Source organism: Scyliorhinus torazame, chromosome 15 (genome assembly GCF_047496885.1).
Source record: "Scyliorhinus torazame isolate Kashiwa2021f chromosome 15, sScyTor2.1, whole genome shotgun sequence".
Classification (NCBI taxonomy): domain Eukaryota; kingdom Metazoa; phylum Chordata; class Chondrichthyes; order Carcharhiniformes; family Scyliorhinidae; genus Scyliorhinus; species Scyliorhinus torazame.
The window spans coordinates 135,367,832-135,392,858 of record NC_092721.1 but is presented as its reverse complement, the minus strand read 5'-3'; the positions used below and the strand labels follow the sequence as shown (position 1 = coordinate 135,392,858).

The 25,027-nt window shown below is 47.1% G+C and overlaps 1 protein-coding gene across 2 annotated transcripts in view; it reads left to right on the top strand.

Annotated features, from left to right (window-relative positions):
- The window catches only part of LOC140391842 (uncharacterized), a 101,392-nt gene that overhangs the window by 9,010 nt on the left and 67,355 nt on the right, over positions 1-25,027 (top strand). The window contains exon 1 of one of the 2 annotated variants that reach the window (XM_072476791.1): positions 22,101-22,606. The exons of the other annotated variant lie outside the window; for it this stretch is intronic. Coding sequence (XP_072332892.1) covers positions 22,470-22,606 — 137 coding nt within the window. The 5' untranslated portion in view covers positions 22,101-22,469. Of the gene's footprint in view, positions 1-22,100; positions 22,607-25,027 lie in introns of those variants that run through there. 2 annotated transcript variants of the gene reach the window in all.

Below are 25,027 nucleotides of genomic sequence, written 5' to 3'. Positions count from 1 at the left end.
CATTTTCCCTTCAGTTCTTCTACCAGCTCCTCCCCCTCTTCTCTCATTTCCCGGTATATTTCGGACACTTTGCCCTCCCCGACCCCCCCCCCCCGAAAGCACCCTGTCCTGGATCCCTTGTGTCGGGAGCAGCGGAAATTCCCTCACCTGTTGTCTCGTGAACGCTCTCACCTGCATATACCTAAAGATATTCCCCAGGGGCAGCTCATACTTTTCCTCTAGCGCTCCCAAGCTCGCAAACGTCCCATCTATAAATAAGTCTCCCACTCTCCTAATTCCTGCCCGGTGCCAGCTCTGGAACCCTCCGTCCAACCTCCCTGGGGCAAACCTATGGTTGTTCCTGATCGGCGACCACACCGAGGCTCCCAACACACCCCTCTGTCGCCTCCATTGCCCCCAGATACTTAATGTTGCCGCCACCACTGGGTTCGTGGTAAACTTTTTCGGGGAGAGCGGCAGTGGCGCCGTCACCAGCGCTTTTAAGCTCGTCCCTTTGCAGGACGCCATCTCCAGCCTTTTCCACGCCGCCCCCTCTCCCTCTATCATCCACTTGCGGATCATCGCCACGTTGGAGGCCCAGTAGTAGTCGCCCAAGTTCGGCAACGCCAGTCCCCCTCTGTTTCTGCTACGTTGCAGGAACCCCCTCCTTACCCTCGGGGCCTTCCCTGCCCACACGAAGCTCATGTTGCTCCTGTCTATTTTTTTGAAAAAGGCCTTAGTGATCAATATAGGGAGACATTGGAACACAAATAGGAACCTCGGGAGGACCATCATCTTAATCGCCTGCACTCTGCCCGCCAGTGACAGCGGCTGCATGTCCCACCTTTTGAAATCCTCTTCCATTTGTTCCACCAGCCGAGTCAGATTGAGTCTGTGTAAGGTTCCCCAGCTCCTGGCTATCTGAATCCCCAGGTATCGGAAGTTTCTTTCCACTCTCCTTAGCGGCAGGCCATCTATCCCTCTACTCTGGTCCCCAGGGTGTATCACGAAAAGCTCACTCTTTCCCATGTTAAGCCTATATCCCGAGAAATCTCCAAACTCCCTCAATATCTGCATGACCTCTGTCATCCCCCCCATTGGATCCGCCACATACAGCAGTAGGTCATCCGCGTAGAGTGACACTTGGTATTCCTCTCCCCTCTAACACCCCTCTCCATTTCCTGGAGTCTCTCAGCGCTATGGCCAGTGGATCAATTGCCAGCATGAACAGTAATGAAGACAGCGGGCATCCCTGCCTTGTTCCCCTAGTCGAAAATACTCCGACCTTTGCCGATTTGTGACTTGCCATTGGGGCCCCATAGAGGAGTTTAACCCAGCTGACAAACCCTTCACCGAACCCGAACCTCCTCAGCACCTCCCATAGATACTCCCACTCTACCCTATCAAATGCCTTCTCTGCATCCATTGCCACCACTATCTCTGCCTCCCCCTCTTCTGGGGGCATCATTATCACCCCCAATAGCCGTCGCACGTTGACATTCAATTGTCTCCCCTTTACGAACCCTGTCTGATCTTCGTGCACCACCCCCGGGACACAATCCTCTATCCTCATTGCCAGCACTTTTGCCAGCAACTTGGCGTCCACATTTAGGAGTGAGATAGGCCTATAAGACCCGCATTGCAGTGGGTCTTTATCTTGCTTCAAGATTAGTGATATCGTCGCCTCCGACATTGTCGGGGGTAGGGTCCCCCCTTCTCTGGCCTCGTTAAAGGTTCTTACCAGCAGCGGGGCCAACAAGTCCACATATTTTCTATAAAATTCCACCGGGTACCCGTCAGGTCCCGGGGCCTTCCCTGTCTGCATGTTCCCCAGCCCTTTGGTCACCTCGTCCACCCCAATTGGCGCCCCCAGGCCTGCCACCTCCTGCTCCTCCACCCTCGGGAACCTTAGTTGGTCCAGAAACTGCTGCATCCCCTCTTTTCCCTCTGGGGGTTGGGACCTATATAACCTTTCATAAAAGGTCTTAAACACCTCATTTATCTTCCCTGCTCTCCGCACCGTGGTTCCCGTTTCATCCCTAACTCCTCCTATTTCCCTCGCCGCTGTCCTCTTTCGAAGCTGGTGGGCCAACAGGCAACTCGCCTTTCCCCCATATTCATATCTCATCCCCTGTGCCTTCCTCCACTGTGCCTCTGCCCTCCCTGTGGTCAGCAGGTCGAACTCCGTCTGGAGTCGTCGCCTCTCCCTGTATAGTCCTTCGTCCGGGGCCTCCGCATATTTTTTTATCCACACTCAAAATCTCCCCCAGTAATCTTTCCCTTTCTTTGGTCTCTGTTTTCCCCTTGTGAGCCCTGACAGAGATCAACTCTCCCCTGACCACCGCCTTCAGTGCTTCCCATACTACCCCCACTCGGACCTCCCCATCATCGTTGGTCTCCAGGTACCTTTCGATACATCCCGCACTCTTCCGCAGACTCCCTCATCCGCCAATAATCCCACATCCAGTCGCCAGAGTGGACGCTGCTCCCTCTCCTCTCCTAGTTCCAGATCCACCCAATGTGGGGCATGGTCTGAAACAGCTATGGCCGAGTACTCAGTTCCTTCCACCCTCGAAATCAGTGACCTTCCCAAAATGAAGAAATCTATCCGGGAGTATACCTTATGGACATGGGAGAAAAAGGAGAACTCTTTGGCCAGCAGCCTAGCAAATCTCCATGGATCCACTCCCCCCATTTGGTCCATAAACCCCTTCAGCACCTTGGCCGCTGCCGGCCTTCTTCCGGTCCTGGATCTAGATCTATCTAACCCTGGGTCTAGCACGGTGTTAAAGTCCCCCCGCCCATTACCAGGTTTCCTACCTCCAGGTCCGGGATGCGTCCCAGCATCCGCTTCATAAATCCCGCATCATCCCAGTTCGGGGCATATATGTTGACCAGCACGACCTCCATTCCCTGCAGTCTGCCACTCACCATCACATATCTGCCCCCGCTGTCCGCTACAATGTTCCTAGCCTCGAACGACACCCGTTTCCCCACCAATATGACCACCCCTCTATTCTTTGCGTCCAGCCCTGAGTGGAACACCTGTCCCACCCACCCTTTCCTTAAACTAACCTGGTCCGCCACCTTCAGATGCGTCTCTTGAAGCATGGCCACGTCTGCCTTCAGTCCCTTTAAGTGCGCGAGCACTCGGGCCCTCTTAATCGGCCCATTTAGGCCTCTCACGTTCCACGTGATCAGCCGGACTGGGGGGCTGCCTGCCCCCCTTCCCTGTCGACTAGCCATCACCCTCTCTGGGCCAGTCCCACGTCCCGATTCCGCGCACCCACCCGTCCCCCAGGCGGCGCATTCCCGCTCCGACCACCTTTTCTCTTACCAGCTCCCTTTCGATCTCCGCAGCAGCAACCCAGTTGTCCCCCCCCCCCCCCCCGCTAGATCCCCATCTAGCATGGTTACTCCCCCCATATTGCTTCCGAAAGTCAGCTGACTTCAACTGACCCCGGCTTCTCCTGCTCTCTCCTTGACCCCCCCATGTGAGGAACTCCCATCCTCCTTGCGCCTATCTTCCCGCCATCATCTCTCTGACGCGGGAAAAATAAAAATAAACCCCGCGCTCTCTCTAGAACCATCCCGCCCCTCATGGCGCAGCTCCCCCTACCGCCCCATTCCCATTCCCCATCCCCCGCCTATGTCTCTTCTTCCCCCCCCACCGGCGCCCACATTTCTCAGTGTCCCCCCCACTCCCCAATTTACATCTCTATATACATCAGCATTGTCGTTTCCCCTCCAACATTAGTCCCTCAGTTCTGGTCCAGTTTCTCGTTTTGAATGAAGGTCCATGCTTCTTCCGCCGTTTCAAAATAGTAATGTCTATCCTGGTGCGTGACCCACAATCTTGCCGGCTGCAACATCCCGATCTTCACTTTCTTCTTGTGCAGCATCTCTTTGGCTCGATTGAAACTCGCCCTCCTTCTCGCCACCTCCTCACTCCAACCCTGATACACTCGTATCACCGTATTCTCCCATCTACTACTTCGTACCTTCTTGGCCCATCTCAGAACCACCTCTCTGTCATTGAAGCGGTGAAATCGCACGATCATCGCCCTAGGTCGTTCTCCAGCCTTTGGTCTCCTCGCAGGGACCCTTCCACTTCCAAGGGGCCCGGGGGGGGCCTCAGCTCCCATTAGCGAGCATAGCATCGTGCTCGCGTAAGCCCCACCGTCAGCTCCTTCCACTCCCTCGGGGAGACCCAGGATCCGGAGGTTCTTTCTCCGTGATCTGTTTTCCAGGACTTCAATCCTTTCGATGCACTTCTTATGGAGCGCCTCGTGTGTCTGCATTTTGACCGCTAGGCCCAGGATCTCGTCCTCGTTGTCAGTCACCTTCTGCTCCACCACACGGAGCTCTATCTCCTGGGCCTTTTGTGTCTCTTTAAGCCCCTCGATTGCCTGTAGCATCGGGGCCAGCACCTCCTTTCTTAACAGCTCCACACACTGTCTTAGAAACTCATCCTGATCCGGTCCCCATGTCGCCTGGGCTCCCTCCACCGCCATCTTGCTCCTTTCTTCCTTCTGCCGCTGCCCTCGAGGATTCTCCGAGATCTGGCCGCCGCCACCGATATTTTTCTTTTCTGCTGGGGGGGCGGGGGGGGGGGGGGGGGGGGGGGGGACTCCCTGTTGTCTCACCCCACACCGGGTTTCGTCTCGAAGAAATGTCCTGTTGGGGCTCTTAAAAGAGCCCGAAGGTCCGTTCGAGCTGGAGCCGCCGAAACGTGCGGCTTAGCTGGTCATCGCCGCAACCGGAAGTCCCCCCAATTAACTTCTTAATACAAACACACCACATGTTACACTGCTGTAATTGCTAATAGACCGACAGGCAGTATAAGGCCTAAATTGTGCAACATGCTTGAATGTCCCTCTGGGGGAGGGTGGGAAACCCATGTTGGAAGGATGACTGGTGCAAAAGCAGATCTCAAGTCACTAAAATCAGGGCACCCCTTCCATATCAGGTCACATCGCCCTCTCTAAACTATTCCATTTTATCTTAAACTAAAGGAAACCACTTAAAATATAACCATCTTACAAAGTCTACAAGCTTAACAATATAAAGCAGGATATGTGAATTGGATTTAAATGATGTACAGAAAGAAAAATAAACCTTGGGAAATAATAATGCAATTTAAAGGAGAGAGATAAAAGAGATGGACAAAATTGTTTACATTTTTTTTAAATCTCTACACTGATGAAAATGGGACTTCACACTTGTAAAATTTAATTTTCAGGGCCAGAAAGGTGGTTCATGAGCAGTTGTCATGGAGTTTAAAAATTGACTTACTCCTGAATGCATCAGCCCCAATGTTTTCAGCCATTTTCAGCGTAGAATTATTCGGAAAGTACACCAAATTCAGACAGTTGCATTCATTTCAGGGCTGATTCTGACATGGACTACAGCAGTGCACTCAGTACCACTGACAGCAGCGTTGGGATTTGTGCAGCTCCATAAGTTGCATTCTGTTTACTCACATCATGACAGTGAATGCTGTTAGTTTTACCATTCTTCGTATAGCAATTTCAAGCTTATCCTGGATGCAGTTTACAATACACCACGCTGCAATTAGCAACAGTGAGCATTAGTGGGACATATTAGAAAGTTTGACAAATGCCATACAATGTTTATTCAGATAAATTGTATTTTTGCATTGTGCATTCTTTTGTCGTAGAAAATGCAGAGTTGGGTTTATGCATCAGAAGTGCACATCCCTTTTGCATTGTAAAGTTAGTGTCCATCTTGTATTATACTCAAAATCTAGTGCTCTCATCTTTGCTAATATTCAATAATTTTTGTTGGCACACCAGTGTTATAAATGGAGAATTCTCAATATTCAGCTGTTAAACATAATTGTGAGATAAACTATAATTGCAGAATTGCAACAGTTCTTATGTATGAAAGGTGAACACTTGATTTAACATTATTTACATGGAAGTATAGTATACAACTTTTTATTAAAGGTAAAGTTTGCCGCTTTTGGAGTGTTTTTCTGCTCATCCCCATTCTTGCCATTCTTTATGGAATTCTTGGCTGAGATGTCATTCATGACTTGGTTCTACATTTAGGGAATCCAGTTTTGCTTTCTGGAAATGTTTAACATTGGTTGGAAATCTCTTCATGATGGGTTTTCTGAGATTTGAAGTTCAGTACAGGCACAATCTTGGGGCGAAACCTTGTATCCTCTGTTCTCTGCTGTTTGGCAGATGTAATTCCTGCTCTCTGCCTTAAAAAGATATTTGTAATATGTTAAGAACCTCGCTGATGATAGATGCGAGGGAATCCCGAAACCCGCAAGGGTAATGCCGGTTCTTAAGAGTGTTCTTTTCACTTTGATATAATAAGATTTGATGTACAAACCAGTAAGGGAAAGGATGTAACCACTCAAATAAAAGAACGTTTATTAACATGTAAAACACACAAGATGTGTCACAAAGGACCATCCTATCTAGTATAACTCTGAGTTAAATCCAGCAAATAATTACCACCCACAAGTTATCTTGAAGTTTAGGAAACTTTTTTTGATTTCATGAAGTATTTCTCAGAGCTTTTCAAATCAGCAGCTTTTAATCAAGAATTCTGCTTTCTGAGAGATCTCTGCTTTCCATCTGGGCATGGCTATGATTGTAGCTGTTTTCCAGCTGCTTCTCTTTCTCCTTTTCACCTCTCTTACCAACACAGTTACACCATTCCCTTTTGATCTCCTCCTGGTCTAAACAACTTTGCTTCAGAAGCCAGGCTTTTAGCACCAATGTGTGAAATGTATCCTCATGTCTCCATTTTGAACTCCTCACTTCTGCAGCTTTCGCACCTAAAATTCTATAATCTACTGTTCCCCACTTCACTTCAGTACAAATATGTTTACCTAGGTTCTCGGCTAATTCACACATCAAAACCCTTTCCAACAGCTGCACTCTTATCAATTCATCTTTCATCCCAGACTTCAAACTTTCTTTAATCTTTATTATATCCCATTCTTAAATCTTTCTTTAATTAGAACTTGAACTTTTAAACTGTATACTGTTTCTGTTTGATTAGTAATGTCATGCTTGGTCAATTAGTTTTGATAGCATTTGAAAATTGGGAACAATTTTCAATTATGCTCTTCTTGTTGATAATATGAATTGATCACACTCTCGTAGCATTGGTCGTTCAAAATCTGGACATTAAAAATGTTTCTAAAGCATGCTGCAATTTACCTGCAACTATAAATTATTTTTTTAAACAAATTTTTATTTCAAAAAGTTCTCCATTTAAAGGAATGGGGTATTTAACATGGCACGTGGATTTTAAATATATAAAGGACTATTTAAAAATTCATATGTAACATTATCATTCTGTCTAAAAGAAAATTAATTTACTTGTGGCTGTAGATTTCAATACCGATAATGGCTCAAATCTGTGATGTTGATTTTTAAAATTTAATTCATTCTCAGAATGTGGACATTGTTGGAAAGGCCAACATTTATTGCCCATCCCTACTTTCCCATATTTGGTGGTGGTGGGCTTTCTTCATGCATTGGAGCATGCATAGGATCAATAATCTAGTCACATTATTGTAAATTTATAGGTAAACCATTTGCATTCATACTTGTCACCTAAGGCTGGGCGGCACGGTGGCGCAGTAGTTAACACTATTGCCTATGGCGCTGAGGACCCGGGTTCGATACCGGCCCTGGGTCACTGTCTGTGAGGAGTTTGCACATTCTCCCCGTGTCTGCATGGGTTCACACCCATAATCCAAAGATGTGCAGGGTAGGTGAATTGGCCACGTTAAATTGCCGCTTAATTGGGAAAATTTTATTTAAAACAAAATACTTGTCACCTATATATATTCCATAATTTCTGTAGTGGTAGACTTGCCTCTGCTCAGCATCATCCAAAAGACTACTTCATGCTCCCATTAAGACAACACGGGATTTTGGAGTTTCATGTTGCAGAGGAGGTGAAACCACAGAAAGTAACGTTCTAGATCATCTCATGTCATCTTAATATACGTTTGATTACATGAAACACAATTGGGTGATTGGTATTCTGGAAAGAGGAAAATACTTATATCCTACACTAGATCGTGCAAAAACAGCAAATATGCAGCATCAGCTGAACTACTTTGGATTCAAATGTTTGCCATGAATTTCAGACAAGAGGCAGAGAGCAAGTATAGTTAGTGTCCATTATCGGTTTTTATTAGGAGTGACTGAAGCTGAGCAATAGATGGATGAGAAGACATCTCCAGTATCTGAAAGAAAATTCTTGGTCTATCGCTGTCAAATTTTTATTTTAAATTATTTGTTCATGGGACGTGGGCGTCGCAGGCTGTGCCAGCACTGATTGCCCATCTCTAATTGTCCCTTGAAAGGACAGTTAAGAGTCAACCACATTGCTGTGGTTCTGGAGTCACGCGTAGGCCAGACCAGGTAAGGATGACAGATTTCCTTCCCTAAAGGACATTAGTAAACCAGATGGGTTTTTACAACAATTGACAATAGTTTCATGGTCATCATTAGATGTTTAATTCCAGATTTTTATTGAATTCAAATTTCACCAATTGCCATGGCGGGATTTGAACCTGGGTCCCCAGAGCAATGTTCTGGGTCTCTGGTTTACTAGTCCAGTGACAATATCACTATGCCACCACCTCCTTCAAGAGGCCATTTGCTAGCCTTAGCTCATATGGAGCGAGTCAATGACCCTTTCGTGCCTCTTCACTGGCACAATTCCAGAAATCCAAATTCAGATGTGGTACAATTGAAAAGCTTAAGTGCTATACATATAGGTCCAAAAATATGGCCATTCCATAATTTATTATACATCCGTGTATATCAATACGGGTCTCAGGATCAGGTATTGCATATTTGCTGTCTGTCAATTGTCTAGTATTCACTGCTAATTTCACTGCCCTCTGGCTGTCACATAATTAGAATGCATTGCAGCCTTTGATACTGTCAACAGAAACATTTTTTATGGATGCAAGACCTATATGTCTTTGACATTCTCCTGAGGCTAATTTAATATCTACACCTGAGTTTCCCAAACTGTGGGTTGCAACACTCAATGGAGTCGCAAGATGAAATTTGGGGTCATGAGCTCCCAGGCACCAGTGGCTGTCTTGGCGCTCAATTAAGTGCTAACAGTTTGAGGCTCCTTTAAATCCTCACCTTTTTTTGATTGTTGGGCCTGGCCTAATGGACAGATCTTTGAGGCCTGACTCTTGTTCCAAAATAAAGCCTGTGAAAAGATAGTTTTTTTCAAAAATCCTGCATTTTAAACATTTCCAATCACACTTAACCACCGCAGCCCACACTCATAATCTCCCCCCCCCCCCCCCCCCCCCCTGGCTCAAATCCACCTGCCTTCTCAGAGCTTTACACCCCCAACCAACTCTCACTATAGGGTCATGACAATTTTCAAGCTTTGAAGTCGGGCCACACTGGGAATAAGTTTGTGAAGCACTGGTCGACAGATGTTTGTGAAGCACTGGTCGACAGACTCAAGGCCATAAGTCCAACCAAGTGTAAAAGATTCTACATCAGATCTGGAACAAGTCCAAGATCCTATGCGGTTCCAATGTTGTTCAATCTCCTTGGGCAAAACATGGGTGATTTCAGAGATTCATTGGAAATATAATAACATTTTGGGGATATTCTTTGGGATATTCTGCCCAATACCCAAATTGGTAACAAATTGTCACCAAATGGGAGTCTGCAAAACTGAGAAAAGTTGGTGTGGCGTTAGTCAGGTCTTGCAGAGGATTTAAAAATCCCTGCAAAAGCTGAAAAATATCAAACGTATCTTTCCAATACTTTTATATAGATCTGAATGGGTGCTGCTGAGCAAGCTCGAGATTGGACACATCTTTACTGTCAAGGTAACAGGTGAAAATGAGTTGGTGTTATTTTTATCTGCAACACAAACAAAACAACCAGAAGATTAAAGTTATCATTAATCATTAACACCGGGCACTTGGAGACAAACGTCCCTCTTAAATTAGGCACTGAAGATCAAAATCAAGGTCAGAGTGAGACACAACAATCTGGAGTTTGAAAGGGGCGACAGGATCATCCTCAGTTAAACTGGATCTTCTACAGCCTGTTTTTTACTCTGGTGCTTGAAACAAAAGCTCTAAGATTCAGTCATGATCGGTCAGCTCTGCAGTCCTCTGCCACCTAAATGCAATTGCTCATTTATTGATTCAAATCACACTCTAAGAAGTGAGCACAATCTGAATAGACACTTCAGTGCATTACAAATGAAATACTTCATTGTAGTAAATGTAATTTCGCTCAGATGAAATGTTAAATTGGGCCCAATCTACATGTTCAATGTGTATCATAATTCCTATGGAACTGTGCAAGGAACAGAAATTTCTACAGGTCCTCTCTGTACAGTAAAGTAAATTATCGATGGCAAAAAAATGTAATGTTTCCACACAACTATTTACAAACAAGAGAAAAGCCAATAAAAAGATTTTCAAAAAAAAAAAAATTTCTACAGGTATTCAAGCTATTCTTTATCCCATTAACCAACAAGACCAAAACAGATTTACTGGGGATTGACTTTATTGCTGCTTGTGGGACCTTGTCATGCTCCAAATGGCTAATCATGTTTACCTATATATCATCAGTGGCTACACTTCAAAAGTATCCTCTTGAGGATACCTTTTACCACAATATCAGAGCAGAATGGGAATTCCATTGGGAAATCCAACAGTGGTATAATGTGTGGCATCTATCACTTGTTTCAGTTCTTTCTTAATTCTGCCTCCGTGGGAACAGTATGGATGCAGATTGCTGCTAATCACTGGGGAGCCTGTTAACAGAGCTATGATGCAATATCCTTCTATGTTGAAACACAAGGGTACGACAAAATTGGCATTTTGGCCCCTGCACTGGCTGGCTGTTCTTGTCCATTATGAGGCATAATTTTCAATCTCTAGGACTGGCTGGGTTGGGACTCTGTAACTGCTTCATTGATGCTTCATTTTGCTTTGTTTTAGCAACTGCGCATCTCCTAAAAGGTGACGAGAGATCGGTATGGGAACAGATCTTTGACAAGTGTGGATAGTGTGAAAACCAGTGCCATATTTCTGGATTATTTGGTCATTTTCCTAGAGAGCGAATTTGAAAATGAGTTACTTTTTAAAAACTTCAGTATTAATTATAAAATGTGTGTTCACATGTTTAAAAAAAAAGACATCTATATAATTATATGCACATTGCTTATCCCAGAAACTATGAGCAAGCGGATAGGCAGTGGCTAGACTTTTTTTATTCATTTGTGGAATGGGCCATCGTTGGCTCAGACAGAATTTATTGCCCTTGAGAGGGTGGTGGTGCACTGCCTTCTTAAACCACTGCATTTCATGTGTTCTAGGAACACCCACAGTGCTGTTAGGGAGGGACTTCCAGGATTTTGACCCAGTGACAGTAAAGGAGCTTTAATACTGTAACAGATTTTTTTCAAATCAGTACTGACAGTTGGGCTTTAGAAGACAGAATATTGCACATAAAGATAGACAGTTAAAAGCTGCAAAAGATAGGGGCATACAGGGTGAGTGAGTAAAAGGACGATTATTCTCTTCGAGGTAAGTAAGATGACTAACTGATATAAGGTTTTGACACAATTTCTTTATTTCATATCAATTGACTGATGTTGCTTTGCTCAAACCTGTTCTGTACATTTCTCGTATAAAACAACTTTGAGTCCAATTTGCTGACAATGCTAACTTTGTCCGTCCTTGTAATTGAAGTAATATGGGTAAACGACACAAATATCCGGTTCAGATCATAAGGTGAATGCTACTGTTACCCCTGTATTGCACTATTCTACTAGTTGATAAATGGAAATGACAATGCTGCCCTAAAGCACAGAGGCATTAACGCCACTGATTGGGAGGAGAAGGCTGCAGACTGCATGGCTCCATCTGATCCATCAAGGTGCAAGCTGCTCCGAGGTTCGGCGACTTGATAGCAAGGCACATGGCGGTGGCAAAGGAAGGAGGAGGAAGCCAAACTACAGCTGCGAAATCCACTCCCCCATGCAACAACATGCATCCATGGTTCCATAATTGGGCTCCTCAGCTGTCTGAAGACTCGTCAAGCCTGATGGACATCATCCTCGATTTCAAGGGACCACTGCCGATGATGATAGGGAAATGTGAGACATTCGGGCTACTATGGGAGCGACTGGCACCACTCTTTTCACAAAGGTTTCCAAGGGACCCAACTTCACCTGTAACGTGTAAAAGAGCCAAAGTCCATTTTCATGAGGGAGACCACATTTTGCATTGATATCTCTATGGGTTTCCATGCAAGTGATTGTGGTTATTCATTGTGATTGTGGAGGCCTGCAGGTTTTACAATACTTGCACAGATGTCAGAGCAGTACCTCCAATATACCATTCAGAAAGCTCTGAAATTTATGTAGGGCTGTTATAATTCAGGAGTATGAGTCAATTAATGCTATTAAACGCTTCACTCTCAGGTTGAAAAATGAACTGTAGTGGTACCCTTATTGGTGACGGTGGTTATATTTTATTCAGAATAAGTAAGACTTGACACATTTGAGTTTCGAGAAGTAGTATCAAAATGCAACAACTTCACCATTACAAAAGCAGCATCAAAGTTAACATTTCAGGTTAATTACCTCCTATCGGCATGACTGTTGCACCCTGGTTGGAAGTGTGATCTCCATGTGATTACACAAAATGCTCATGCCCTGGGCACCATCACGCCAGTCAGTGCAACATGTATAGATGTCCCTCCCTTCCACAAGGGTTAATGTGTGTGATGGGCCAAATCTTTCTCTGGCCAAATACCTCTACACTTTAAGTATTTAGAGCACACGTTCTAAATTATTTTGAACAAGAAGGGGGAGATGCTGGCATAGTGGTATTGGCACTGGTCTAGTCTAGGGACCCACAGTAATGCTCTGGAGACCTGGGATCAAATCTCTGCATAGCAGAAGGTGGAATTTGAATTCCGTAGCAATCTGGAACTAAAAGTCTAATGATGACAATGACACAATTGTTGTAAAAATGAATCCTCACCAGGTTTGGCCTACCTGTGACTCTAGACCCACAAAAATGTGGTTGACCCTTAACTACCCTCTGGAATGGCCTAGTAAGCAATTCAGAATTTAGAAAGGCATTGAAAATACCAGCGATGACCGTATCCTGTAAATGAATTTAAAGAAATTAAAAAACCCGTATAATTTTATATTCTTGCTACCAAGCAAAGTGATTTGGGAAGTCATAATGATTTGCCCAATTAAAGAAGATGTGACATATATAGTGTCTACTGATGCCTGTTTTTTTCCTATTATGTGACCCTTATCAACATGTTGCCGTTTCAAAACAGAAATTGCTGGTCTGACAGCTTCTGTGGAGAAGAGACAGAGTTGATATTTTGAGCTCAATATGACTCTTCTTCAGAACTAACTAACATGGGATAAATACACTGGAAGTTCTTGATGTTGGGTGTCTTCCATTTCCCAGAATGAACAGAACTCAATTTTTATTTGCAAGGAGGAGCAATAAGAAAGTTTTAAAAAGGACCTCCCTCGGGTTTAGGGTTGGGATTAAGCTTTCGCTGTTCCACACATCCCGCTGTCTTGATTGTCATGATTGTTCAGGTTAATTTCTCAAATTGATTCAGAATATTGAGGTTGTCATGTGTGCCACCAGATTATCTTGTCCCTGTGGTGTGTGCAGCCTTCTCCAAAATAATTTAGAAAGGTGTCCCAAAGCCCAGTGTACACCAATGTATAACTAAGAAGTTTGAGTTGTTTCAGCTGGCATTTGGTAATGCTACATTGAGTAGGTATGACATGACAAGGCTTTTTAGGTGTCAAACCATCAAGTTCAAGTTGAAAAATCATGGATGTGATTACCAGGGATATAGAAGGCAAATTGGATGGACCCCTTTTTTATATCTAGCAATTTCTAGTTCCTAAACCTCACCAACATGAATTCTGAAATTTGATCAGAACCTTTCTAGAAAATGATAATCAAGAAGCTCTCATGATACAGACTGCAAGTCAAACCTACAGGTTAGGAAATTATGTAATTTGTTTTCGTTATCTGAAGAGAAGGTCCATAATTCAAAATTGTTATTATTTTGAGTGGAAGAAAGCAATCTAAAGTTACAAATTATCAATATTTTATTAGAAATGCATGAAAGGGATGGGTTGGGCTAGATTCACTGAAGGTCTACTCTTTCCCAAAATAGCTACTATGAACAGATACCAAACCACCGCTATTAGAGACGACTTTGGGTTTGAGAAGGCTTGTAAATAGAGAAATGGAGAGGTGGGAATAATATGTTTAAGTAAAGGTGGGTTGGAACCAAAAGCATATAATTTATAGTTCCTCCTTTATTTGCACTCTGCAAATAAAGCAAAACAATTATTATACAAATAATGTGCAATGAACATCAAATATGTACACTGTGGACGGGAATAGTTTCTGGTTGCCTACTCACCAAATTATTATATTTATAGACTCACAAAGTGCCCCATCCCAAAATATAAAGTACAAATTTGATACTGTATATCTAACTACATAATTATTCAGTTAAAGCTCATATATAATAATTCAGTTAAAGCTAGTACAGTGCGAATAAATATTATCTATAGTTACTTCTTAAACGCCCTTTGAGTAGAATTTATCTCTGATTATTTTAAGATTCTGATTATCCAAAAAGATCCTTACTTAAAAATAAAAATAAAAAATTGAAACTACGACCAATCTTATAAATCGTGACCAACTTGAAGTAAGTAAAATTTTTTTTTTTTTTTTTGTAAATTTAGAGTACCCAATTATTATTTATTTCCAATTAAGGGGCAATTTAGCGTGGCCAATCGACCTAACCTGCACATCTTTGGGTTGTGGGGGTGAAACACACAGGGAGAATGTGCAAACTCCACACGGACCGTGACCCAGGGCTGGGATTCAAACCCGGGTCCTCAGCGCCGTAGTCCCAGTGGTAACCACTGCACCATCGTACCGCCCTTTGGAGTAAGTTTAATGCTGTAACTCGCAGACATTTGTCAATAAATAATGCCTTCTTGCATCACAATTAGTCAATAAGGCTCGCCAATCTGTTATAAATTTCCTTAACTACCAAATTAGAGCAGTGAAAAGTAACAAATGTTTGAATAAATACCGAAAAGAAGACTTAGAAGTGATCTGATCGTCACCTGCTACTTCCAAATTTTCAGATCAGAGCAACACTGCATGACCTTGTTTGCAGTTCTGGTTGAGCCAGTCTTTAATTTTGCCTAGCTGCTCACTTTACTGTTGGTTTCTTGCCCTTCTCCCATTAATCCTTCTCGTGGTTTAGCCATTTTCATCTCTTCTGCACAAAATCCCCCACAATCATCATCCTGGGAATTATCATTGATCAGAAACTGAACTGGACTAGCCATATTAATATTGTGGCTACCAGGGCAGGTCAAAGGCTAGGAATTCTACGGCGAGTAACTCACTTCCTGACCCCCAAAGCCTGTCCACCATTTACAAGGCATAAGTCAGGAGTGTAATGGAATACTCTCCACTTGCCTGGATGAGTGTAGTTCCAACAACACTCAAGAAGTTCAACACCATCCAGGACAAAGCAGCTCGCTTGATTGCTCCCACTTCCATAAACATTCAAACTCTCCATCACCTACGAACAATGGCAGCCATGTGCACCACCTAAACGATGCACTGCAGTAACTCACCAAGGTTCCTGAAACAACACCTTCCTAAACTACGACCACTACCATCTAGAAGGACAAGAGCAGCAGGGATCGGTACTGGGTCCACTGTTATTTGTGATATATATTAATGATTTGGATGAGAATGTAGGAGGCATGGTTAGTAAGTTTGCAGATGACGCCAAGATTGGTGGCATAGTGGATAGTGAAGAAGGTTATATAAGATTGCAACAGGATCTTGACCAATTGGGCCAGTGGGCCGATGAATGGCAGATGGAGTTTAATTTGGATAAATGTGAAGTGCTGCATTTTGGTAGATCAAATCAGAGCAGGACCTACTCAGTTAATGGTAGGGAGTTGGGGAGAGTTACAGAACAAAGAGATCTCGGGGTACAAGTTCATAGCTCCTTGAAGGTGGAGTCGCAGGTGGACAGGGTGGTGAAGAAGGCATTCAGCATGGTAGGTTTTATTGGTCAGAATATTGAGTACAGGAGTTGGGACGTCTTGTTAAAGTTGTGCAAGACATTGGTAAGACCGCACATGGAATACTGTGTTCAGTTCTGGTCACCGTATTATAGGAAGGATATTGTTAACCTATCAAGAGATTTATGAGGATGCTACCAGGACTTGATGGTCTGAGTTATAGGGAGAGGCTGGATAGGCTGGGACTTTTTCCCCTGGAGCGTGGAAGGCTTAGGGGTGAACTTATAGAGGTCTATAAAATAATGAGGAGCATCGATAAGGTGGATAGCCATACATCTTTTGTCAAAGGTAGAGGAGTCTAGAATTAGAAAGAATAGGTTTACGGTGAGAGGGGAGAGATACAAAAGAGACCAGAGGGGAAATTTTATCACACAGAGGGTGGTGAGCATCTGGAACAAGCTGCCAGAGGCAGAGTATAATTTTTTCCTTTAAAAACAGTGAGACAGTGTGGTAGTAGAGGTATTACGGTACCTGGTAATGCTGGAATACCATTGGTAGAAATGGTATGCTTCCTATTGGTCAAGCTGTATGGTAGCTCCGCCCTGCTAGGCAGGGTATAAGAACCCGTGCCGCCCCAGCAGCCTTCATTCTGTACCTGAGCTGCTAGGGGAAACATCTAGCTTATTAAAGCCTTCAGTTGGACTACAACCTCGCTTTAGTGGTCATTGATCGTGCATCAATTTAATAAGCTAGATTTAAAAGGATGGAGCTCCGAATCAAGCCAGAGTGTCTGCAACTCAGCCCCCACACGGCAAACTCAGCAGCAATCTTCAAGCACTGGCTGGCGTGTTTTAAAGGATATCTCGAGACGGCTGAAAACACCCCCATGGGAGAACAGAAAATGCAAGTCCTGCACTCGAGGGTGAGCCTGGAGATTTACACCCTCATCGAGGAAGCGGAAGACTTCAATGCCGCAATAGAGCTGCTAAAAGGACATTATATTCGCCCGGTAAACCAGGTTTACGCTCAATATCTGTGAGCAACGAGGCGACAAATCCATGGGGAAATTGCTGGAAGAATTCTACCGTGCACTCCTGGTGTTGGGGAGAAACTGCAGCTGCCCGCAAGTTTCGCCGAGCGAACACACAGAGCTCTTGGTCCGGGACGCTTTCGTGGCAGGTATGCTGTCCTCCCAAATCCGCCAGCAATTGCTGGAAAAAGACACTCTAGGTCTCAAGGAGGCACAAGCCCTTGCAGGCTCCCTGGATGTGGCCTCCCGAAACGCCCGCGCTTACGTCCCCTGGGCTGCGTGGAACCCCTCCACAGCCGACCCCGAGAATCCCCCAACCCCCCACAAGCTTGTACTGCAAGGCGGCCTGGCAACCCCGGGGGGCCCCGCTGCTACTTTTGCGGGCAGGCCAAGCACCCCCGCCAGCACTGCCTGGCCCGCGCATCCACCTGCAAGGGATGCGGTAAAAAGGGCCATTTCGTGGTGGTATGCCAGGCCCGTGCGGTTACCGCGGTCTCCGGCGGCGAATGCGGACCGCCACCACAAACCTCTCCACGGTCCCCATGCGGCCAGCAGGCGCCGCCATCTTCCTATTCCAGGGCCACGTGCGGCCCCCGGACGCCGCCATCCTGTCCCGCGGACGCCACGTTAGATGGATGGGCGCCACCATTTTGTGCACCCACAGCCATGTGCGACCAATGGGAGACGCCATCTTGGATGGAACCCCAGGACCCCAGCTCGGCTGACCACACACTGCCCGAAGAGAACACTCAACTGCTGCGATTAGCCTTGGTGACTTGGATCAGTCCCAGCCTCGGACTCTCTCAACTGCTACAACGACTGTATTTATCAACGGGCACGAGACCTCCTGCCTAATCGACTCTGGGAGCATGGAGAGCTTCATACACCCCAACACGGTAAGGCGTGTTCTCTCCTCGTCCACCCCGTTAATCAAAAAATCTCCTTGGCCTCCGGTTCCCACTTAGTAGAGATCAAGGGGTTTTGTGTAGCAAACCTCACAGTCCAGGGAAGAGAGTTTAAAAATTACCGGCTCTACGTCCTTCCCACCTCTGCGCAGCCACACCCCTATGTTTAGACTTCCAGTGTAATCTCCAAAGTCTAACTTCAAATTCGGCGGCCCTATACCCCCCCTCACTGTCTGCGGCCTCGCGACCCTTAAGGTCGACCCGCCATCCCCGTTTGCGAACCTCACCCCGGATTGCAAACCCGTCGCCACCAGGAGCAGATGGTACAGTGCCCAGGACCGGATCTTTATTAGGTCAGAGGTCCAAAGGGTACTGAGGGAAGGAGTCATTGAAGCTAGCAACAGTCCCTGGAGAACTCAAGTAGTGGTGGTAAAGACCGGGGAGAAGCATAGGATGGTCATCGACTACAGTCAGACCATCAACAGGTTTACGCAGCTGGACGCGTACCCTCTCCCCCGCATATCCGACCTGGTAAACAGGATCGCGCATTACAAGGTCTTCTCCACAGTGGATCTTAAGTCCGCCTACCACCAACTCCCCATCCGCACTAGTGACCGCAAATACACTGCCTTCGAGGCAGATGGGCGGCTCTATCACTTTCTTAAGGGTTCCCTTCGGTGTCACCAACGGGGTCTCGGTCTTTCAGCGCGAGATGGACCGAATGGTTGACTGGTACAGTTTACGGGCAACATTCCCGTATCTCGATAATGTCACCATCTGCGGCCACGACCAGCAGGACCACAACACCAAACTCTGAAAATTCCTCCAGACCGCAAAGATCCTTAACCTTACATACAACAAGTATAAATGCGTGTTTAGCACCGACCGCCTAGCCATCCTCGGCTACGTAGTGCGAAATGGAGTTATCGGCCCCGACCCTGAGCGCATGCGCCCCCTTATGGAGTTCCCCCTCCCTCACTGCTCCAAGGCCCTGAAGTGCTGCCTAGGGTTTTTGAGTTACTACGCCCAGTGGGTCCCCAACTATGCGGACGAGGCCCGTCCCCTGATCCAATCCACAGCTTTTCCCCTGTCGATAGAGGCCCGCCAGGCCTTCAGCCGCATCAAAACAGACATTGCAAAGGCCACGATGCATGCCATCGACGAGTCCCTCCCCTTCCAGGTCGAGAGTGACGCGTCTGACGTAGCTCTGGCGGCCACCCTCAACCAAGCGGGCAGGCCCGTGGCCTTCTTCTCACGTACCCTCCATGCTTCTGAAATCCGCCACTCCTCAGTCGAAAAGGAGGCCCAGGCCATAGTAGAAGCTGTGCGACATTGGAGGCATTACCTGGCCGGCAGGAGATTGACTCTCCTCACTGACCAATGGTCGGTTGCTTTCATGTTCGATAATGCACAGCGGGGCAAGATAAAAAACGATAAGATCTTGCGGTGGAGGATTGAACTCTCCACCTACAACTATGAGATCTTGTATCGTCCCAGGAAGCTAAACGAGCCTCCTGACGCCCTGTCCCGTGGCACATGTGCCACCGCACAAGTGGACCGCCTCCGAGCCCTCCACGAGGACCTCTGCCACCTGGTGGTCACTTGCTTTTTCCACTTTATCAAGACCCGCAACCTGCCCTACTCCATCGAGGTGGTCAGGACAGCCACCAGGGACTGCCAAATCTGCGCGGAGTGCAAACCGCACTTCTACCGGCCAGAGAGAGCGCACCTGATAAAGGCTTCCCATCCCTTTGAACGCCTCAGCACGGATTTCAAAGGCCCCTTCCCCTCCACCAACTGCATCACGTACTTCCTGAACGTGATTGACGAGTGCTCACGGTTCTCATTCGCCATCCCCTGCCCCGACATGACCGCAACCACCGTCATCAAGGCGCTCCATAGCATCTTTGCACTGTTCGGGTTCCCCACCTACATACATAGTGATCGGGTGGTCCTCCTTTATGAGCGACGAACTGCGTCAATTCCTGCTCAGCAAGGGCATCGCCTCGAGCAGGACGACCAGTTACAACCCCCGGGGTAATGGACAGGTAGAGAGGGAGAACAGAACGGCCTGGAAGATCGTCCTACTGGCCCTACGGTCCAGGAATCTCCCTGTCTCCCGCTGGCAGGAAATCCTCCCGGATGCTCTCCACTCCATCCGGTCACTGCTTTGTACCACAACCAACCAGACACCTCACGAACGTCTCCTTGTCTTCCCCAGGAAGTCCTCCTCTGGGGCCTCACTGCCAACCTGGCTGGCAGCTCCCGGACCCATCCTGCTCTGAAAACACGTGCAGTTGCACAAGTCGGACCCGTTGGTCGAGAGGGTCCATCTTCTCCACGCTAACCCCCAGTATGCCTACGTGGCGTATCCCGACGGCCAACAAGATACGGTCTCCCTACGAGATCTGGCGCCCGCCGGAGCTCCACGCTCACCCCAGCCACCAGTCCCACCCTTCCCTCTACCAGGGCACCTCACAGGAGGATCGGTCCTTCCGCCGGCCCCGTCTAGGCCCCCCCACCCACTGACACACCCCGCAGGCGCTCCCTTCCCAGGTCAACCGTTTTCCCCACCATCTAGGGGTGTCGAAGCTGCCACAGAGATCGAGGCTACGCTCCCGAAGTCACAGACGCCCGAGCCTCCACCGGAGTCACCACCGAAGCTCCGACATTCACAGAGGACGACCAGGGCCCCCGATCGACTGATTGCTTCATTTTAAATTGTAAATTTAAATCCTAAATTGTAAATAGTTACTAGAATTGTAAATAGTTAAAAAACGCTGTACGGAGGTATTACGGTACCTCCATAACTAATTCTACCACGTTGCCATGTTTGTAGTACCAGGCCACCACCCCCGCCGGACTCTTTTTTTAACAGGGGGTGAATGTCGTAGTAGAGGTATTACGGTACCTGGTAATGCTGGAACACCATTGGTAGAGATTGTATGCTTCCTATTGGTCAAGCTGTATGGTAGCTCCGCCCCGCTAGGCGGGGTATAAGAGCCCGTGCCGCCTCAGCAGCCTTCATTCTGTACCTGAGCTGCTGGGTGAAACATTGACCTGATTAAAGCCTTCAGTTGGACTACAACCTCGCTTTAGTGGTCATTGATTGTGCATCAGTTACAAGGGCAGGATGAGTATAGAGGTATATGGGCCAAATGCAGGCAAGTGGGACTAGCTTAGGCTAGAAACTGGGTGGATGGACAAGCTGGCTGAAGAGCATGTTTCCATGCTGTAAACATCTACGACTCTATGACCTGGGAACCACATCACCTGGAGGTTCCCCTCCAAGTCACTCACCCACCTGGACTTGGAAATATATCGCTGCTCCTTCACTGTCCCTGGGGCAACTTGGAACTCCCTCCCTAACAGCACACTGGGTGTACCTACACCTCAAGGACTACAAGGATTCAAGTATGCAACTCACCACCATCTTCTGAAGGGCAACTAGGGATGGGCAATAAATGCTGGCCTAACCAGCGACACTCACATCCCACAAATGAATTTTAAAAATGACATGTCTGAAGAACTCCATTTGTCATCTTTTGTTATTGTTTAAGAATTACCTTGTTTTTCTGGCCTTGTGCGCTAGTTATTTTACACAATCGGTCTGCCTTTAGAATCCTCCTTAAGCACCACATTTCAATGTTATTAATTTTCTTCCTGACCCGATAAAGGTCCATAAAATCAAGAAGTCATCAGGTAGGGTTGAGAAAATTACTCAATTTGTTCATAACGAGGAGCCAGAAGTATAAGATCGCCACTAATAAATCCGAACTTTCCATCTTTACTTCGAAAAATGTTGGAAAATCTTGCAAAAGATAGAGACTGTGGACCCAGCTGAATGCTTGAGGAAGAAAGGAATATAAGGCGATGTTGATAGGTTGAAGTAGAGTCAGGTGAATGCAGGTTACTGTGGAGCATTAAACTTTGGTAGGAAGCTGTTGCTGGTTTCTGTGCTTAAAATGCAATCTGATCCTATGCAAGGGGGCGGAAAGTCAACTGTTACTCTGCCGCTTTCTGCCCATTTTCAATCGTGAGAGGAACAGTCGAAAGGGCCTTTTGATCTTTGTTTTTGTTAATTTTCGCAGCTATTTAACTTGGTCCCGCCACCCTTTTGGGACCGCCTTGGTCTCCGCCCCACCCACAGGTTTTTGTTTGATGTGTGAGGGTTTCTCCTTTCTCCAGCGGGACCCACCTTGTGGAGGTGAGCGAAGGTCCCGCCGGCCTCCCTTCCGGCTAATTGGCGGCTGCCTTTGAGAGCGGCGGCGACCGGATAGGCCGGCAGGCTGGGCACGTCCATCACCGCGGGTTGCCTGAGTGACGGCGCTGTGGCTGGCTGTCAGTTGTGACCGTGCCCCGGAGAGCCTGGAGCGGCTTTACCTGGAGCGGGCGGGAGGGTGCAGAGCGCTTCCCGCGACCCGGTGGCAATGTCTTCCCGCTCAAGGACGTCCAAATCCAAGCACTCAGTGGACCTGGGCTTCCTCAGCAAGGAGGAGGTGAGTGCGGTCCTGGACGTGCTGGAGCGGGACAAGGAGGTGCAGAGGATGAACAGCGAGAGGCTGAGGTATGTAAGCTGGAACTACCCCGTGTGTTGACAGGTAAGCCGCGGGGAGGGGAGGACCTTTGACAGCAGCTGTTTGAAACTCGTGGCGTCTTGAAATCTGGAGCCAGGGGACGGATGTTGTCTCTAACTCTTTTTTGTGAAGCAAAGTGGTGGGCGGTTTACCTTTTAAAAAAAATATATTTTATTCAGGATTTTTTCGGTCAAACAAGAACAGTACAGGATTTTCCCCTTTTTACAACTTTAAAACAATATAAATAATAATGACCGTTTTTTAAAAACAAATAAATAATATATTAACTAAACGGCAACTGCCAACAGCAAAATAATAACTCTCCAAGACAATACAGTCCCACATGCCAGTATAAATAACTAATATACAAACAACTATAGGAAACCCCTGAGGGCCCGCGTGCCCCCCCCCCCCCTGCTGCTACCTACTCCATTTCCCTTATCGTTCTGCGAGGTAGTCAAGGAACGGTTGCCACCGCCTGGTGAACCCTTGAGCCGAACCTCTTAGTGCGTACTTTATCCGCTCCAATTTTATAAACCCTGCCATGTTGTTTATCCAGGCCTCCACACCTGGGGGTTTAGCTTCTTTCCACATAAGTAGAATCCTTCGCCGGGCTACTAGGGACGCAAAGGCCAAAACATCGGCCTCTCTCGCCTCCTGCACTCCCGGCTCATCTGCAACCCCAAATATAGCCAACCCCCAGCCTGGTTCGACCCGGACACCCACCACCTTTGAAATCACTTTTGCCACACCCACCCAGAACCCATGCAATACTGGACATGACCAAAACATGTGGGCGTGGTTCGCCGGGCTTCCCGTGCATCTCCCGCACCTATCCTCCACTCCAAAAAATCTACTCAGCCTTACTCCCGTCATATGCGCCCTGTGTAGAACCTTGAATTGTATCCGGCTGAGCCTGGCACACGAGGACGAAGAATTTACCCTACTTAGGGCATCTGCCCACAGCCCCTCCTCAATCTCTTCCCCCAGCTCCTCCTCCCATTTTCCCTTCAGCTCCCCTACCATCGTCTCCCCCTCATCTCTCATTTCCCTATATATATCTGACACCCTACCATCACCCACCCATGCCCCCGAAATCACTCTGTCCTGGATCTCTTGCGCTGGGAGCTGTGGAAATTCCCTCACCTGCCTCACAAATGCCCTCACTTGCATACAGCGAAATGCATTCCCAGGTGGCAGCCCATATTCCCAGACTCGCGAACGTCCCGTCTAAGAACAAGTCCTTCAATTTCTCAATTCCTGCTCGCTGCCAAGATTTAAATCCCCCATCTATCCTTCCCGGGACGAACCTATGGTTGTTCCTTATCGGGGACCACACTGAGGCACCCGTCACTCCCTTATGTCATCTCCACTGCCCCCAAATTTTCAGTGTTGCCACCACCACTGGACATGTGGTGTACTTTTTCAGGGAGAACGGTAAAGGCGCCGTCGCTAATGCTTGCAGGCAGGTTCCCCTACAGGACGCCATCTCTAGTCTTTTCCACATCGCTCCCTCCCCTTCCCCCATCCACTTGCGTACCATTGATATATTGGCGGCCCAATAATAGTCATTTAAGCTCGGCAGTGCCAGCCCCTCCCTATCCTGCTATGCTGCAGAAACCCCCTCCTCACTCTTGGGGTCTTCCCAGCCCATACAAAGCTCATAACGCTCTTATCCACTTTTTTGAAAAAAGCCTTGGTAATCATCACAGGGAGGCACTGGAACACAAAAAGAAAGCGCGGACGGACCGCCATTTTGACCGCCTGCACCCTGCCCGCCAGTGACAGGGGCACCATGTCCCATCTCCTAAAATCCTCTTCCATCTGCTCCACCAATCTTCCTAAATTAAGCTTATGCAAGGTTCCCCAGTTCCTGGCTATCTGGATCCCTAGGTACCGAAAGTCCCTTGTTACTCTCTTGTTACTGCTCTGTTCCCCAGGGTGCATCACAAACAGCTCACTCTTCCCCATATTCAGTTTATATCTCGAAAATTCCCCAAACTCCGAGTGTCTGCATTATCTCGGGCATCCCCTCCACTGGGTCCGCGACATACAGCAACAAATCATCCGCGTATAATGACACCCGGTGCTCTTCTCCTCCCCTAAGTACTCCCCTCCACTTCCTAGAGCCTCTCAGCGCTATGGCCAGTGGCTCAATTGCCAACGCAAACAGTATCGGGGACAGGGGACACCCTTGTCTTGTCCCTCTATATAGACTGAAGTAATCAGATCGCTGCCTGTTTGTGATCACGCTTGCCACCGGGACCCTATATAAAAGCTGAACCCATTCAATAAACCCCTCTCCAAATCCAAATCTCCTCAACACTTCCCACAGGTAATCCCACTCCACTCTCTCAAATGCTTTCTCAGTGTCCATTGCCACCACTATCTCCGCCTCTCCCTCTGGCGGG